The following is a 14747-nucleotide window of genomic DNA, read 5'->3' on the forward strand; positions in this document are numbered from 1 at the left end:
CACAAGAAAGCCTATGGTCATGCACTTCAGAAGGAATAAAAGCGTAGACTATTTTCTAAAAGGGGAGAAAATTCAGAAATCAGAAGTGCAAAGGAACTGGGGGGTACTCGTGCAGGATTCCCTAAAGGTTATCTTGCAGATGAGTCAGTGATAAGGAAGGCAAATGCAATGTTGGTGTTCATTTCAACTAGACAACTAGAATATGAAAGCTAGGATGTAATGCTAAGGCCTTATGAGGCATTGGTCAGACTACAATTGGTGTATTGTGAGTAGTTTTGGGCCCTTTATCTAACAAAACATGTGCTGGCATTGGAGAGGGTTTAGATGAGGTTCAAGAAAATGATTCCAGGAATGAAGGAGTTAAGGTGTGAGGAATATCTGAGGTCTCTGGGCCTGTACTCACTGGAGTTTAGAAGAATGAGGGGGTATCTTTTTGAAACCTATTGAAGATTGAAAGGCCTAGATAGAGTGTATTGTGGAGAGGAAGTTTCCTATAGTGTGGGAGTCTAGGACTAGAGGGAAGACCCTCAGAATAGAAGGACGTCTCTTCAGAACAGAGATGAGGTGGAACTCCTTCAGCCACAGTGTGGTGAATCCGTGCAATTCATTGCCACAGATGGCTGTGGAAGGCAAGTCATTGGTATATTTAAAGCAGATATTGATAGATTCATGGTTAATAAAGGTATTAAAGGTTACAGGAAAAAGACAAGAGAATGGGGCTGAGAGGGATAATTAATCAGCCACGATGCAATGACGGAGCAGACTCAACCGGCTGAATGGCTGAATTCTGCTCCTACGTCCTATTCGTCTATTATCTGTGAAAAGCAGGCTGGTCCAGTGCCCTCAGTTACCATCCAACCTGTTTGCTCCCAGTCATCACAAAGTGATGAGGGTATGTTTGGCAATGCTACCAAGCAGTATTACCACGATTTGGGTTCTGCCAGGATCGGCCAGTTCCAACCCTCCTTCCTCCACTATTAGAATATAGGAATCCCAGCAGAATAATCTACTCATGAGTTTAAATGATGGCAACGAGAAAAGAACGCCGGTCAGTTTTAGGTACTTCAGATTGGATCTCGATGGAACTCTCTGCTGTTCTTAGACACGGAATATGCCGACTCGTTGTCAGCTGTAGATCTACTCAACGCTGCTATTATAATTGTTCTTTTAAATCTCAATTCTATTTCTCTAAGATAACCTTGCCCCTATTGTCTGCCGGTACAGCACATTGTCTACAAACACAACTCTTTATTCTGCACTCTATTTATTTCCTTTGCGATACCTCAATGCACTGATGCAATGCTTAACAAAGGCTTTTCACTGTACCTCAATACATGGGATAATAATAACACAATTTACTTCATGCTATGGGATCTATATTAGCAGGAGCTGTGGGGACTATGTTTAATGCCTAACTGGAAACTAACACTGTGACCTCCCTTAGTCCTGCCCGGATCTTGCACTCGAAACTATGGTTCATTCATTCGTTATGTGCCATGTTGAATGGCGTCAGTGATCATGGTCTTTCCATGACCGCGATTGTTCTTGGCAAATTTTTCTACAGAAGTGGTTTGCCATTGCCTTCTTCTGGGCAGTGCCTTTACAAGATGAGTGACCCCAGCCTTTATCAATACTTTTCAGAGATTGTCTGCCTGGCATCAGGGGTCGCTTAACCAGGACTGTGATGTGCACCAGTTGCTCATATAACCATCTACATGGCTTCATGTGTCCCTGATGGGGGGGGACTAAGCAAGTGCTACATTTTGCCCAAGGGTGACCTGCAGGCTAGCGGAGGGAAGGAGCGCCTTACACCTCTATTCCTGCCACCCAAGAAACTATAGTAGGGGGCCTTGAACTATCAGCCTCCTGAATCCAATTCATCAGTTTTATAGCTGGATTATGTGATTTATGAAGAAAGTTTTCTTTATAATTCAGAGAGAGTATTCATTTTACAGAGGGAATGTTTCAAATCCTTCTTGTGGCAATAACACTCACGGATGAGCCATACTGTATAATTCAACTCAGCTGATGTTGTCGTCAACCATACCAGTCCAAACCCTATCAGAATCAGAATCAGAATCAGGTTTATTATCCCCAGCATGTGACGTGAAATTCGTTAACTTAGCAGCAGCAGTTCAATGCAATACATAATATAGAAGAGAAACAATAAAAAATAAAATAAAAATTAATAATACATAAATAAGTAAATCAATTACAATATACGTATAGAGAATAGATTTAAAAACATGCAAAAAACAGGAATACTGTATATTAAAAAAGTGAGGTAGTGTCCAAGGGTTCAATGTCCATTTATGAATCGGATGGCAGAGGGGAAGAAGCTGTTCCTGAATTGCTGAGTGTGTGCCTTCAGGCTTCTGTATTTCCTACCTGATGGTAACAGTGAGAAAAGGGCATGCCCTGGGTGCTGGAGGTCCTTAATAATAGATGCTGCCTTTCTGAGACACCACTCCCTGAAGATGTCCTGGGTACTCTGTAGGCTCGTGCCCAAGATGGAGCTGACTAGATTTACAACCTTCTGCAGCTTCTTTCAGCCCTGTGCAGTAGCAACCCCCCCCGCCCCGGCCCCCCCCCCCCCCAATACCAGACAGTGACGCAGTTGGTCAGAATGCTCTCTGCGGTACAATTATAGAAGTTTTTGAGTGCATTTGTTGACATGCCAAATCTCTTCAAACTCCTCATGAAGAATAGTCGCTGTCTTGCCTTCTTTATAACTACATCAATATGTTGGGATCCAAACTCCTTACCTACCTCTCCATTTAATCATTGCTCTTCCAAAATACTCCCACTAACTTATCCCAACTTAAGTTCACCAGAAACAGTACCTCTGCCACTTCCCAATCCAATTACAAAAGAGGGTTTAATGCCAAATCTACCCACAGTGTCCTAATGCTTCCCCAATCTAATTTTCAGCATCTGCCTCTCATCCTGTCTGCAATAGCCTTCTGAAGCAAAATGTCCTCCTGGGCTCCAGCTTCAGTATACTAAACAATAAGACCATAAGAACATTAGAGCAGAATTAGGCCATTTGGCACTTCGAGTCTGCTCCACCATTCCATTGCGGCTAATTTATTACCCCTCTCAAACCCATTCTCCTGCCTTCTCCCTGTAACCTTTGACATCCTGACTAATCAGGTTTGGCATCAAATTCCACTTTAAATATGCCCAATGACTTGGCCTCCACAACCAATTGTGTCAATAAATTCTACAGATTCACCACACTGTGGCTAAAGAAATACCTTCTCATCTCTTCTCTAAAGAGATGTTCCTATATTCCGAGGCTATGCCCTCTGTTCCTAGACTCTCCATGTCCCCACTCCATCTAAGCCTTTCAATATTCAATAGGTTTCAATGAGATCCCCCCTCATTCTTCTAAACTCCAGCAAGTACAGGCCCAGAGTCATCAAATGCTCCTCATATGTCAACCCTTTCATTCCTGGGATCATCCTCCTGAACATCCTCTGGACCCTCACCAATGCCAGTACATCCTTTTTCAGATAGGGGCCCAAACTGCTCACAATACTCCAGGTGCAATCTGACCAGTGCCTTATAAACCCTCAGCCTACCATCTCTAGTTCTACCGACAATTTAATCAACCCCATTCTCCTGCCTTCTTCGCAAAACCTCTGGCACCCTTACTAATCAAGAATATATCAACCTCTTCTTTAAATATACCCAAAGGCAGCCTCCACAGCTGTCTGTAGCAATAAATTCCACAAATTCACCACTCTCTGGCTAAAGAAATTCTTCCTTATCTCTGTCTAACGAGATATCTTTCTATTCTGAGGCTGTGCCCTCTGGTGTTATACTTACCCACTATTAGAAACATCCTCTCCATGTCCACTCTATCAAGATCTTTCAATTTTAGGTTCCAATAAAATTCCATCCATTCATCTCAACACTAATGAGAGAAAGCCCAAAACCATCAAAAGCTCCTCATACATTAACCTTTTCCTTCCCAGGATCATTCCAGTGAACCTCCTCTGAACCCACTCCAATGTCAACACATCTTTTCTGAGATATGGGGTCCAAAACTGTTCACAATACTCCAAATGTAGTCTGACTAATCCCTTATAAAGCCTCAGCGTTACACTCTTGCTTTTTTATTCTAGTCCTCCCAAAATAAACACTACCATTCCATTTGCCTCTCTTTCTACCAACTCAACTTGCAAGATAACCTTTACAGAATTCTGCACTAGGACTCCAAAGTCACTTTTCACCTCTGATTTAAGGATTTGCTCTGTTAAGAAAACAGCCTACACCTTAATTCCTTCTGCAAAAGCTCATGGCCAATCACTTCTCTACACTGTCTTCCCATCTGCCACTTCCTTGCCCACTCTCCAGATATGTCTAAGTCTTCCTGCAGACTCCCTGCTCCCTTAGCACTACCTGCCCCATTACCTGCCTTTGGATCATCTTCAAACTTAGCCACAAAGTCATCAATCCCAACATCCAGATCATTAAAATATAACATGAAAATTAGCTGACCCAACACTGACCCCTGCGGAACACCACTAGTCGAAGGCAGCCAACCAGAAAAGGCCAACTTTATTCCCGCCCTTTGCTTTCTGCCAGTCAGCCAATCTTCTGTCCATGCTAGCGTCTTTCCTGCAATACCATGGGCTCTTATCTTGTTTCGCAGCCTCATGGGCGGCATCTTGTCAAATGCCTGCTGAAAGTCTGAGTAAACAACATCCACCAACTCTCCTTTGTCTATCCTGTTTGTTAATTCCTCAGAGATTTCTAACGGATTTGTCAAGCAAGATTTCCATTTAAGAAAACTAAACTGACTTCAACCTATTAGATTAGATTAGATTAGATTCAACTTTATTGTCATTGTGCCGAGTACAGATACAAAGCCAATGAAATGCAGTTAGCATCTGACCAGAAATGCAAAGAATAGTGTTATTTACAAAATAATTGTGAATAAAAAGTGCTACAGCATACAAATATAAAATTACGGAGACAGTACAATACGGATGCGATACTGCTTAGCGCTGTGATATGAGGTTCAGCAGGGTCACAGCCTCAGGGAAGAAGCTCTTCCTGTGCCTGCTGGTGCGAGAGCGGAGGCTCCTGTAGCGCCTACCGGATGGGAGGAGAGTAAAAAGTCCATGGTTAGGGTGATAATGCTTCTCGCCCTGCCCAGGCAGCACTTATGGTAGATTTTCTCAATGGTGGGCAATTGGGTGCCGATAATTCGCTGGGCAGTTTTCACCACACGCTGGAGTGCTTTGCGGTCCGATACAGGACAATTGCCATACCACACTGAGATGCAGTTGGTGAGTATGCTCTCAATGGTACAGTGGTAAGTATCCTGTGCCCCCACGTACCGTGAAATCTCATCCTTAATAATGGACTCACTAAGCACAGAAACATCTTACTAAGCACGGAAAGCAAACTAACTGGCTATATCATGGTCTTTTTACCTTTGCAGTTTCTCAAATCTACCCGCAAGAATTCTACATCTTCTGATCCTATGTCACTTCTTTCTAAGGATTTTATTTCATTATTTACCAACAAAACAATTGGGAAAACATTTAATTGGAGTAGGGGGTAATATGATGCTACTAGGCAGGAATTTGGGAGCATAAATTGGGAGCAGATGTTCTCAGGGAAAAGCATGGCAGAAATGTGGCAAGTGTTCAGGGAACATTTGCATGGAGTTCTGCATAGGTATGTTCCATTGAGGCAGGGAAAGGATGAAAGAGTTAAAGAACCATGGAGTACAAAGTATCTAGAAAATACAGTTAAGAAGAAAAGAAAAACTTACAACAAGTACAAGAAACTAGGTACTGTTGGGACACTACAAAATTACAAGGTTGCTAGGAAGGAGCTTAAGAATGGAATTAGGAGAGCCAGAAGGGGCCATGAGAAGGCCTTGGTCAGCAGGATAAGGAAAGCCCCAAGGCATTCTACAAGTATGTGAAGAGCAAGAGGATGAGCCTTGTGAGAATAGGACCAATCAGGTGTGACAGTGGAAATGTGTGCATGGAGTCGGAGGAGATAGCAGAGGTGCTTAATGAATACTTTATTTCAGTATTCACCAGGGAAAAAGACCTTAGCAATTGTGGGATGACTTACAGTGGACTGAAACACTTGAGTGTATAGACATTAAGAAAGAGGATGTGCTGGAGCTTTTGGAAAGCATTAAGTTAGATAAATCACTGGAACCGGATAAGATATACCCCAGGCTACTGTGGGAAGCGAGGGAAGAGATTGCTGAGTCTCTGGCGATGATCCTTGCATCATCAGTATGGACGGGGGAAGTACCAGAGGATTGGAGGTTTGCATATGTTGTTCTGTTGTTCAAGAAAGGGAGTAGAGATAGCCCAGGAAATTATAGACCAGTGAGTCTGACTTCAGTGTTGGGCAAGTTGTTGGAAAAGATCCTGAGAGGCAGGATTTATGAGCATTTGAAGAGACATATCTGATTAGTGATAGTCAGCATAGTTTTGTCAAGGGCAGGTCATGCCTTATGAGTCTAATTGAATTCTTTGAGGATGTAGCAAAACACATTGGTGAAGGCAGAGTAGTGGATGTAGTGTATATGGATTTCAGTAAGGCATTTGATGAAGTTCCCCATGCAAGGCTCCTTCAGAAAGTAAGAAGGCATGGGATCTAAGGAGACCTTGTTTTGTGGATCCAGAATTGGCTTGCCCACAGAAGGTGGTTGTAGGTGGTTCGTATTCTGCATGGAGGTCAGTGACCAGTGGTGTTCCACAGGGATCTGTTCTGGGACTCATAATCTTTGTGATTTTTATAAATGACCTGGATGAAGAAGTAGAAGGGTGGATTAGTAAGCTTGCTGATGACACAAATGTTGGGGGTGTTGTGGATAGTTTGTAGGGTTGTCAGAGGTTATAGCGGGACATCGATAGGATGCAGAACTGGGCTGAGAAGTGGCAGATGGACTTCACCCAGATAAGTGTGGAGCGGTTCATTTTGGTAGGTCCAACTTGAAGGCAGAATATAGTATAAATGGTAAGATTCTTGGCAGTGTGGAGAATCTGAGAGATCTTAGGGTCCGTGTTGATTGGACACTCAAAGCTGCTGCACAGGTTGACAGTGTGGTTAAGAAGGCATACGGTGTGTTGGCCTTCATCAACCTTGGGATTGAGTTCAAGAGCCGTGAGGTAATGTTACAGCTAAATAGGACCTTGGTCAGAACCAATTGGAGTACTGTGTTCAGTTCTGGTCACCTCACTACAGGAAGAATGTGGATACTATAGAGAGAGTGCAGAGGAAATTTACAAGGATGTTGCCAGGATTGGAGGGTATATCTTATGAGAATAGGTTGAGTGAACTTGGTCTTTTCTCCCTGGAGCGACAGAGGATGAGAGGAGACCTGATAGAGGTGTATAAGATGATGAGAGGCATTGATTGTGTGGATAACCAGGGGCTTTTTCCCAGAGCTGAAATGGCTAATGAGGAGGCATAGTTTTAAGGTGCTTGGAAACAGGTACTGAGGGGATGTCAGGGGTAAGGTTTTCACACAGAGAGTGGTGGGTGCGTGGAATGCACTGCTGGCGGTGGTGGTGGAGGCGGATACAATAGGGTCTTTTAAGAGTCTATTAGATAGGTACATGGAGCTTAGAAAAATAGAGGGCTATGCACTAGGGGAATTCTAGGCAGCTTCTAGAGTAGGTTACATGGTCGGCACAAGATTGTGGGCCAAAGGGCCTGTAATTTTCTGTAAATTTCTATGTTCTGTGTTCTTTGTTCTAAAACCACCCCAATAACTCTATCCTTCATCCTGTTCTTTCCAAACAATGTGTATCCTTGGATGTTAAGCTCCCAACTACGATCTCCTTTCATCCACGACTCAGTACACAACATCATACCTGCTGATTACCAACTGCACTACAAGATCATCTCCCTTATTATCTATACTGTGCGCATTCAGATATAACAGCTTCAGCCCGTATTTATCACACTTCTCAATTTTGTCTCCATGTTGCCTGAAGTTAAATTCTGATCCCTTTAAAATTTTTTGTCTTTTTTTTGTTCAAGAGACTTTATTCATCTCTCCTGTACTCTCCCTCCTTCTACATTATCCTCACTTTTCTAAGCTCTTGAACCCATCTCTCTACTACCTTGTTGGTTATGACAATCCCCTACCACAAATGATGGTATTTGAGGGCCGAATACTAGACTGACCTATCCAGCCAGAAATGCTGAGTGCATAATCCATCTTCCCTTCCTCAGATCGCCATCATAACAAAAATCTTCAACTGATTCTATTACATTCAGGAGCCCCTTTATTCGGTACCTCCTGTACCTAATACAGTGGCACTGAGTGTATATTTGTGGCCTTCTGTTCCACTTCAAGATTCGGCATGTTGTGCATTCAGAGATGCTCTTCTGCACACTACTGTTGTAATACTAGCATCACTCGTATGTGTCCAGGACAAAGAACAGGGCTGGAAAAAAATTATTGCAGAGACTACCCACCCTGCAAACTGCCTTGCCCAAAAGCTCCCTTCTGGAAAGCGATATAGGGCTGTTAAAACAAAAACTTCATGCTATCTTTCTGCAGGCTGAAATCAGCATGAGTGGTTGTTTGTTGTTGACGCAGCACCAAGTTTAAATGGAGCTTGAGAGCTTTCACCTTTCTTTTGGTTGGTTGAAATCAATGTGGGAAAAATAAAAAGGAAGGAGGTGTAAGTGGAATGGCCTTTGTTGGAAAGGGCCAGTGTTAAAAGTGGTACAGCTTTGGCTCAACTGGCTTAGGCGAGAACAGGCTTGGGCAAGCACAGGCTTCTTAGTAAACAAGAAAGTTTCTAGTAAGTTGTTTTTTTCTATTAGTACATGACTAGTGTGCTGAGAATGGTTGTGGAGGTTGTGACACGTTCCTTGTGAGAGATGTGAAAAAGCTGGGAGACCCCCAATCTCCCTGATAACTACATCTGCACAAAGTGTATCGGTCTGCAGTTCCTTAGAGACTGTGTTAAGGAACTGGAGCTGCAGCTCGATGATCTTCAGCTCATACAGGAGAATGAACAGGTGATAGACAGGAGCTACAGGACAGTGGTCACCCCTAAGATGCAGGAGGCAGGTCCCTGGGTTACCGTCAAGAGAGGGAAGTGGAACAGGCAGCCAGTGAAGAGTACCACTGTGGCTGTTCCCCTCAATAATAAGTATACTGCTTTGGATACTGTTGGGGGAGGGGTGCCTACTGGAGGAAATGCAGCAACCAATTCCCTGGCACTGAGTCTGGCTCTGTGGCTCAGAAGGGAAGGGGGAGAAGAGAAGTGCAGTAGGGATAGAGGATTCCAAAATTAGAGGAGCAGAAAGCAGATTCTGAGGGTGCGATAGAGATACCCAGATGGTATGTTGTCTCCCAGGTGCCAGGTTGAGGGATGCCTTGGATTGAGTCCATAGCATTCTAAAGGGGAAGGGTGAACAGCTGGAAGTTGTGGTACATATTGGAACCAATGACATAGGTAGGAAAAGGAAGGGGGCCCTGATGAGAGAATATAGTGAAAAGCAGGGCCTCCAAGGTGGTCATCTCTGGATTTCTACCTGTGTCACGTGCCAGTGAGGTTAAGAATAGGACGATTTGGCAGATAAATGCATGGCTGAGGAACTGGTGCAGGGGGCAGGGTTTCAGATCTGTGGGTCACTGGGATCTCTTCTGGGGAAGGTATGACCTGTACAAAAAGGACAGGCTACACATGAACCTGAGGGGGGCTAATATCCTTGTGGGACAGATTTGCTAAAACTGTAGGGGAGGGTTTAACTAATTTGACAGGGGGATGGGAACCAGAGTGAAAAAAAAAGGAAACTATAGCCCAGTTAGTTTGACATCAGTGATTGGGAAGATGTTGGATTCTATTATTAAGGATGAGGTTTTGGGGTACTTGGAGGCACATTGTAAAATAGGCCAAAGTCAACATGGTTTTCTGAAGAGGAAATCTTGAATGACAAATCTATTGGAATTCTTTTAGGAAATAACAGACAGGATAGACAAAGAAGAGCCAGTGGAAGTTGTTTATTTGGATTTTCAGAAGGCCTTTGACAAGGTGCAGCACATGAGGTTACTTACTAAGAGTCTATCATATTACAGGGAAGGTACTAGTGTGCATAGAAGATTGACTGACTGGCAGGAGGCAAATAGTGAGAATAAAGGGGACTTTTCTGGTTGGCTACCAATGACTAGTGGTGTGCCACAGGGATAAGTATTGGGACCACTTCTTTTCATGTTGTATGTCAATGATTTGGATAAAGGAATTGATGATTTTGAGACTAAGTTTGTGGATGATTCGAAGATAGGTGGAGGGGCAGGTAGTGTTGAAGAAGCAAGATATCTGCAGAAGGACTTAAGACAGGCTGGGGGAATGGGCAAGGAAGTGGCAGATTTAATATAACATAGAACATAGAATAGTACAGCACAGCCCGCAATGTTGTGCCGACCCTCAAACCCTGCCTCCCATATAAGCCCCCACCTTAAATTCCTCCATATACCTGTCTAGTAGTCTCTTAAACTTCACTAGTGTATCTGCCTCCACCACTGACATCAGGCAGTGCATTCCACGCACCAACCACTCTCTGAGTAAAAAACCTTCCTTTAATATGCCCTCTGAACTTCCCATCCCTTACCTTAAAGCTATGTCCCCTTGTATTGAGCAGTGGTGCCCTGGGGAAGAGGCACTGGTTATCCACTCTATCTATTTCTCTTATTATCTTGCACACCTCTATCATGTCTCCTCTCATCCTCTTTCTCTCCAAAAAGTAAAGCTCTAGCTCCCTTAATCTCTGATCATAATGCATACTCTCTAAACCAGGCAGCATCCTGGTAAATCTCCTCTGTATCCTTTCCAATGCTTCCACATCCTTCCTATAGTGAGGCAAACAGAACTAGACACAGTACTCCAAGTGTGGCCTAACCAGAGTTTTATAGAGCTGCATCATTACATCGCGACTCTTAAACTCTATCCCTCGACTTATGAAAGCTAACACCCCATAAGCTTTCTTAACTACCCTATCCACTTGTGAGGCAACTTTCAGGGATCTGTGGACATGTACCCCGAGATCCCTCTGCTCCTCCACACTACCAAGTATCCTGCCATTTACTTTGTACTCTGCCTTGGAGTTTGTCCTTCCAAAGTGTACCACCTCACACTTCTCTGGGTTGAACTCCATCTGCCACTTCTCAGCCCACTTCTGCATCCTCTGCAACCCCTCTGCAATCTTTGACAATCCTCTACACTATCTACAACATCACCAATGTTTGTGTCGTCTGCAAACTTGCCAACCCACCCTTCTACCCCCACATCCAGGTCATTAATAAAAATCACGAAAAGTAGAGGTCCCAGAACAGATCCTTGTGGGACATCACTAGTCACAATCCTCCAATCTGAATGTACTCCCTCCACCACCACCCTCTGCCTTCTGCAGGCAAGCCAATTCTGAATCCACCTGGCCAAATTTCCCTGGATCCCATGCCTTCTGACTTTCTGAATAAGCCTACCATGTGGAACCTTGTCAAATGCCTTACTAAAATCTATATAGATCACATCCACTGCACTACCCTCATCTATATGCCTGGTCACCTCCTCAAAGAACTCTATCAGGCTTGTTAGACATGATCTGCCCTTCACAAAGCCATGCTGACTGTCCCTGATCAGACCATGATTCTCTAAATGCCTATAGATCCTATCTCTAAGAATCTTTTCCAACAGCTTTCCCACCACAGATGTAAGGCTCACTGGTCTTTAATTACCTGGACTATCCCTACTACCTTTTTTGAACAAGGGGACAACAGTCGCCTCCCTCCAATCCTCCGGTACCATTCCCGTGGAGGGAATGCAGGGAAGTACATGGTTGTCCACTTTGACAGAAGAAATAAAGGCATGAACAATTTTCTAAATGGGGAGAAAATTCAAAAGCCAGTGGTGCAAGGGACTTGGGAGTGCTTGTGCAGGATTCCCTGAAGGTCATCTTGCAGGTTGAGTTGGTGGTAAGGAAGGCAAATGCATTGATAGCATTCATTTACAAAGGACTAGAATACAAAAGTAATGATGTAACGCTGAGGCTTTATAAGGCATTGATCAGACCACACTTGGAGTATTGTGAGCAGTTTTGGGCCCCTTATATAAGAAAAGATGTGCTGGCCCAGAGGCATAATATATCAGCCATGACGGAATGGTGGAGCAGACACAATGGCTCCTATGTCTTATGGTTTTATGGTCTTATCTCAAAAATTTCTTCCGTTAGGCAGTTAATCTGATCAATCACTCTAACTCACCCCACCCCATTCTCTCTATCTATTACCTCCGTCACTGCACTGTAAACACTTTAAACCATTTTATAATGCTGTTTACATTGTAAATACATGGTTCTATTTATGCACATTTTATTCCATCTCCATACTTTAATCTCTAACTTTAAATTTTATACGATGCTTTATTCTTTATAATTGTTTAATGTTGTTTTTGTTGCATGTTGCACCAACACACCACAGCAAATTCTTAATATGTGTACTGTAAATACATCTGGTGAATAAAGTTGATCTCTGACCCTTGATCAATAAATTGGAATTGGAATCGGACAAAGGATCTGGAGGCCAAGTCTTCAGCTCGTTGTCATTGCACGGACACTGACTGGCCTGCTGAGTGTTTCCAGCATTTTCTGTTTTTATTTAAGACTTCCAGCATTTACATTTGTTTTTGAGAAACTGTAAGACCATAAGACATGGGAGCAAATTAGGCCATTCGGCCCATTGAGTCTTCTCCAGCATTCCACCATGGCTGATTTATTATCCCTTTTAACCCCAGTCTGCTGCCTTCTCATAATCTTTGACACCCTTACTAATCAAAAACCCATCAAACTTCTCTTTTAATGAACCAATGACTTGGCCTCCACAGCCGTCTGTGCCAATGAATTCCACAACTTCACTACCTTCTGGCTAAACAAATCCCTCCTCTTGTCTGTTCTAAAGGGACGTCCTTGTATTCTGATGCTCTCTATTCTCCTCTCTGGTCCTAGACTGCCCCAATACGGGAAATTTCCTCTCGGGCCATGCCTTTCAATATCCGATAGGTGTCAATGAGATCCTTCTTCATTCTTCTGAACTACAGGCCCAGGCCCAAAGGAGTCCGGCCAACTCTGGGATATTCTTCGGGATATTCCCGAAACATTCGCAGCAGGAAAACCTTACGGGATGAGGTAAAGCAGACTTTACCCCTTGTGCTGTTTCACTCACTCCCTACCACAGCCCGAGTCCGTTCAGTACCCGCCAACTCTGTCCCTGGTGCTGCTGTCAGGCCAACCTGCTGTCTGCGGGAGGAACTCGGTGGGTCGAGCAGCAACTGTGATGTGAAGGGTATTGTCGACGCTTCGGGTGGAAACCCTGCGTTATGCCACCCCCACCCGGAGAACATTCTGTTCCCTAGCCGAGGGAGAATAAAGTATTGTAGTACAATAACAATAAAGGAAGCTTTTCTCCTCAGGGCTAGCATTTGTCTGGAACGGGCACAGTTGATCTGAAGCGCAGTTCTCTGTTATTAGCGGGTGTCTACCGGCCATCTGGAAAGTACAGAAAGCGCAGCACTTGAAATGTGTGGTAGCGATGTGAGCGACAAAGATCTGGTACCTGACACGTTGAGTTGTCCTCCCAGAAACCAGGCGATCCGACCGCTGCTGAAGTCATAGTCCCGAACCGTGTGAAAGAGCCGGTTCCACGCCAGTCTCTCCTTGGCCACGGTCCCCCAGAACGTCTCGGGATCCCTGACGGAGAAGTCCAGCAGGTCGGTGTACGATCGCACCCCTGGGAAGGAGCTGGACTCTGGCATGAAGGCGCTGATACTGAGAGTTGACGATGCGACGTGGAACGATCGGATCTGCCCGGATCCCAAACCGCGGCCAGAAGCTCCCGCTCTGGCCGCCCGTCTATCTCCGACATATCCACCGTGAAACAGGCGCCGCTTGAAGGGACTCCGCAGCATGCGGCAGCACCGAATGATCGTTGCCATGTTGCCCCAGACTATTTAAGAGTTTGGGGGAGTTCCCCGGAGGAGAATGAGTTCACTTGGGAAACGGCGACGAACGAGAGTTCCCCGGGCGCCTTGCCTCTCTCGGTGGAAGAGGAGGTGCCGAGTCTGAGTGGTGTCAGACCCAGAAGAGGAAGCTGTTGCTGCGTGAAGGTTGGGCTAAAGGGGGCCTTACCGAAGCAACAAAACATTTTGTTAAATTGCCAGACCTAATATTTATCCTCAACAAACATCGCCAAAATAGATCAATCCCCTGTCGCAATCTGACTGTGGCAGCGCCCTGCGCACTACAGCGGTTACTGACTGTATAAGAAATTTATTACCAAGAAAGATTGTTATATAGCGCCATATAAATAGTAGCCTTCTGTTTCTGTCCCAGCACTCCCTTTTCTAGAAAACGATTTTAACAAGCTTAATGCTCAGCTAAAGATCTAAGTTTAAAGACGCAGACACGAGGAAATCTGCAGATGCTGGAAAACATGCTGAAAAAGATGCTGCAAGCAGGATCTCCCAGTGGCCACACATTTTAATTCCACGTTCCATTCCCATTCTGATATGTCTATCCACGGCCTCCTCTACTGTAAAGATGAAGCTACACTCAGACTGGAGGAACAACACCTTATATTCTGTCTGGGTAGCCTCCAACCTGATGGCATGAATATTGACTTCTCTAAATTCCGTTAATGCCCCTCCTCCCCTTCACACCCCATCCCTTATTTGTTTATTTAATATTTT

At 44.3% G+C, this 14747-nt stretch overlaps 1 protein-coding gene across 2 annotated transcripts in view; it reads right to left on the reverse strand.

The window, feature by feature from the left end:
• The window catches only part of acss1 (acyl-CoA synthetase short chain family member 1), a 73919-nt gene extending 59774 nt beyond the window's left edge, over nt 1-14145 (reverse strand). The window contains exon 1 of one of the 2 annotated variants that reach the window (XM_072265663.1): nt 13616-14145. In XM_072265663.1, coding sequence (XP_072121764.1) covers nt 13616-13994 — 379 coding nt within the window. In that variant the 5' untranslated portion in view covers nt 13995-14145. The remainder of the gene's footprint in view (nt 1-13615) is intronic. The other variant, XM_072265662.1, reaches the window with a different exon arrangement.
• Nucleotides 14146-14747: the final 602 nt, after the last annotated feature.

Source organism: Mobula birostris, chromosome 8 (assembly GCF_030028105.1).
Source record: "Mobula birostris isolate sMobBir1 chromosome 8, sMobBir1.hap1, whole genome shotgun sequence".
NCBI classification, from domain to species: Eukaryota; Metazoa; Chordata; class Chondrichthyes; order Myliobatiformes; family Myliobatidae; genus Mobula; species Mobula birostris.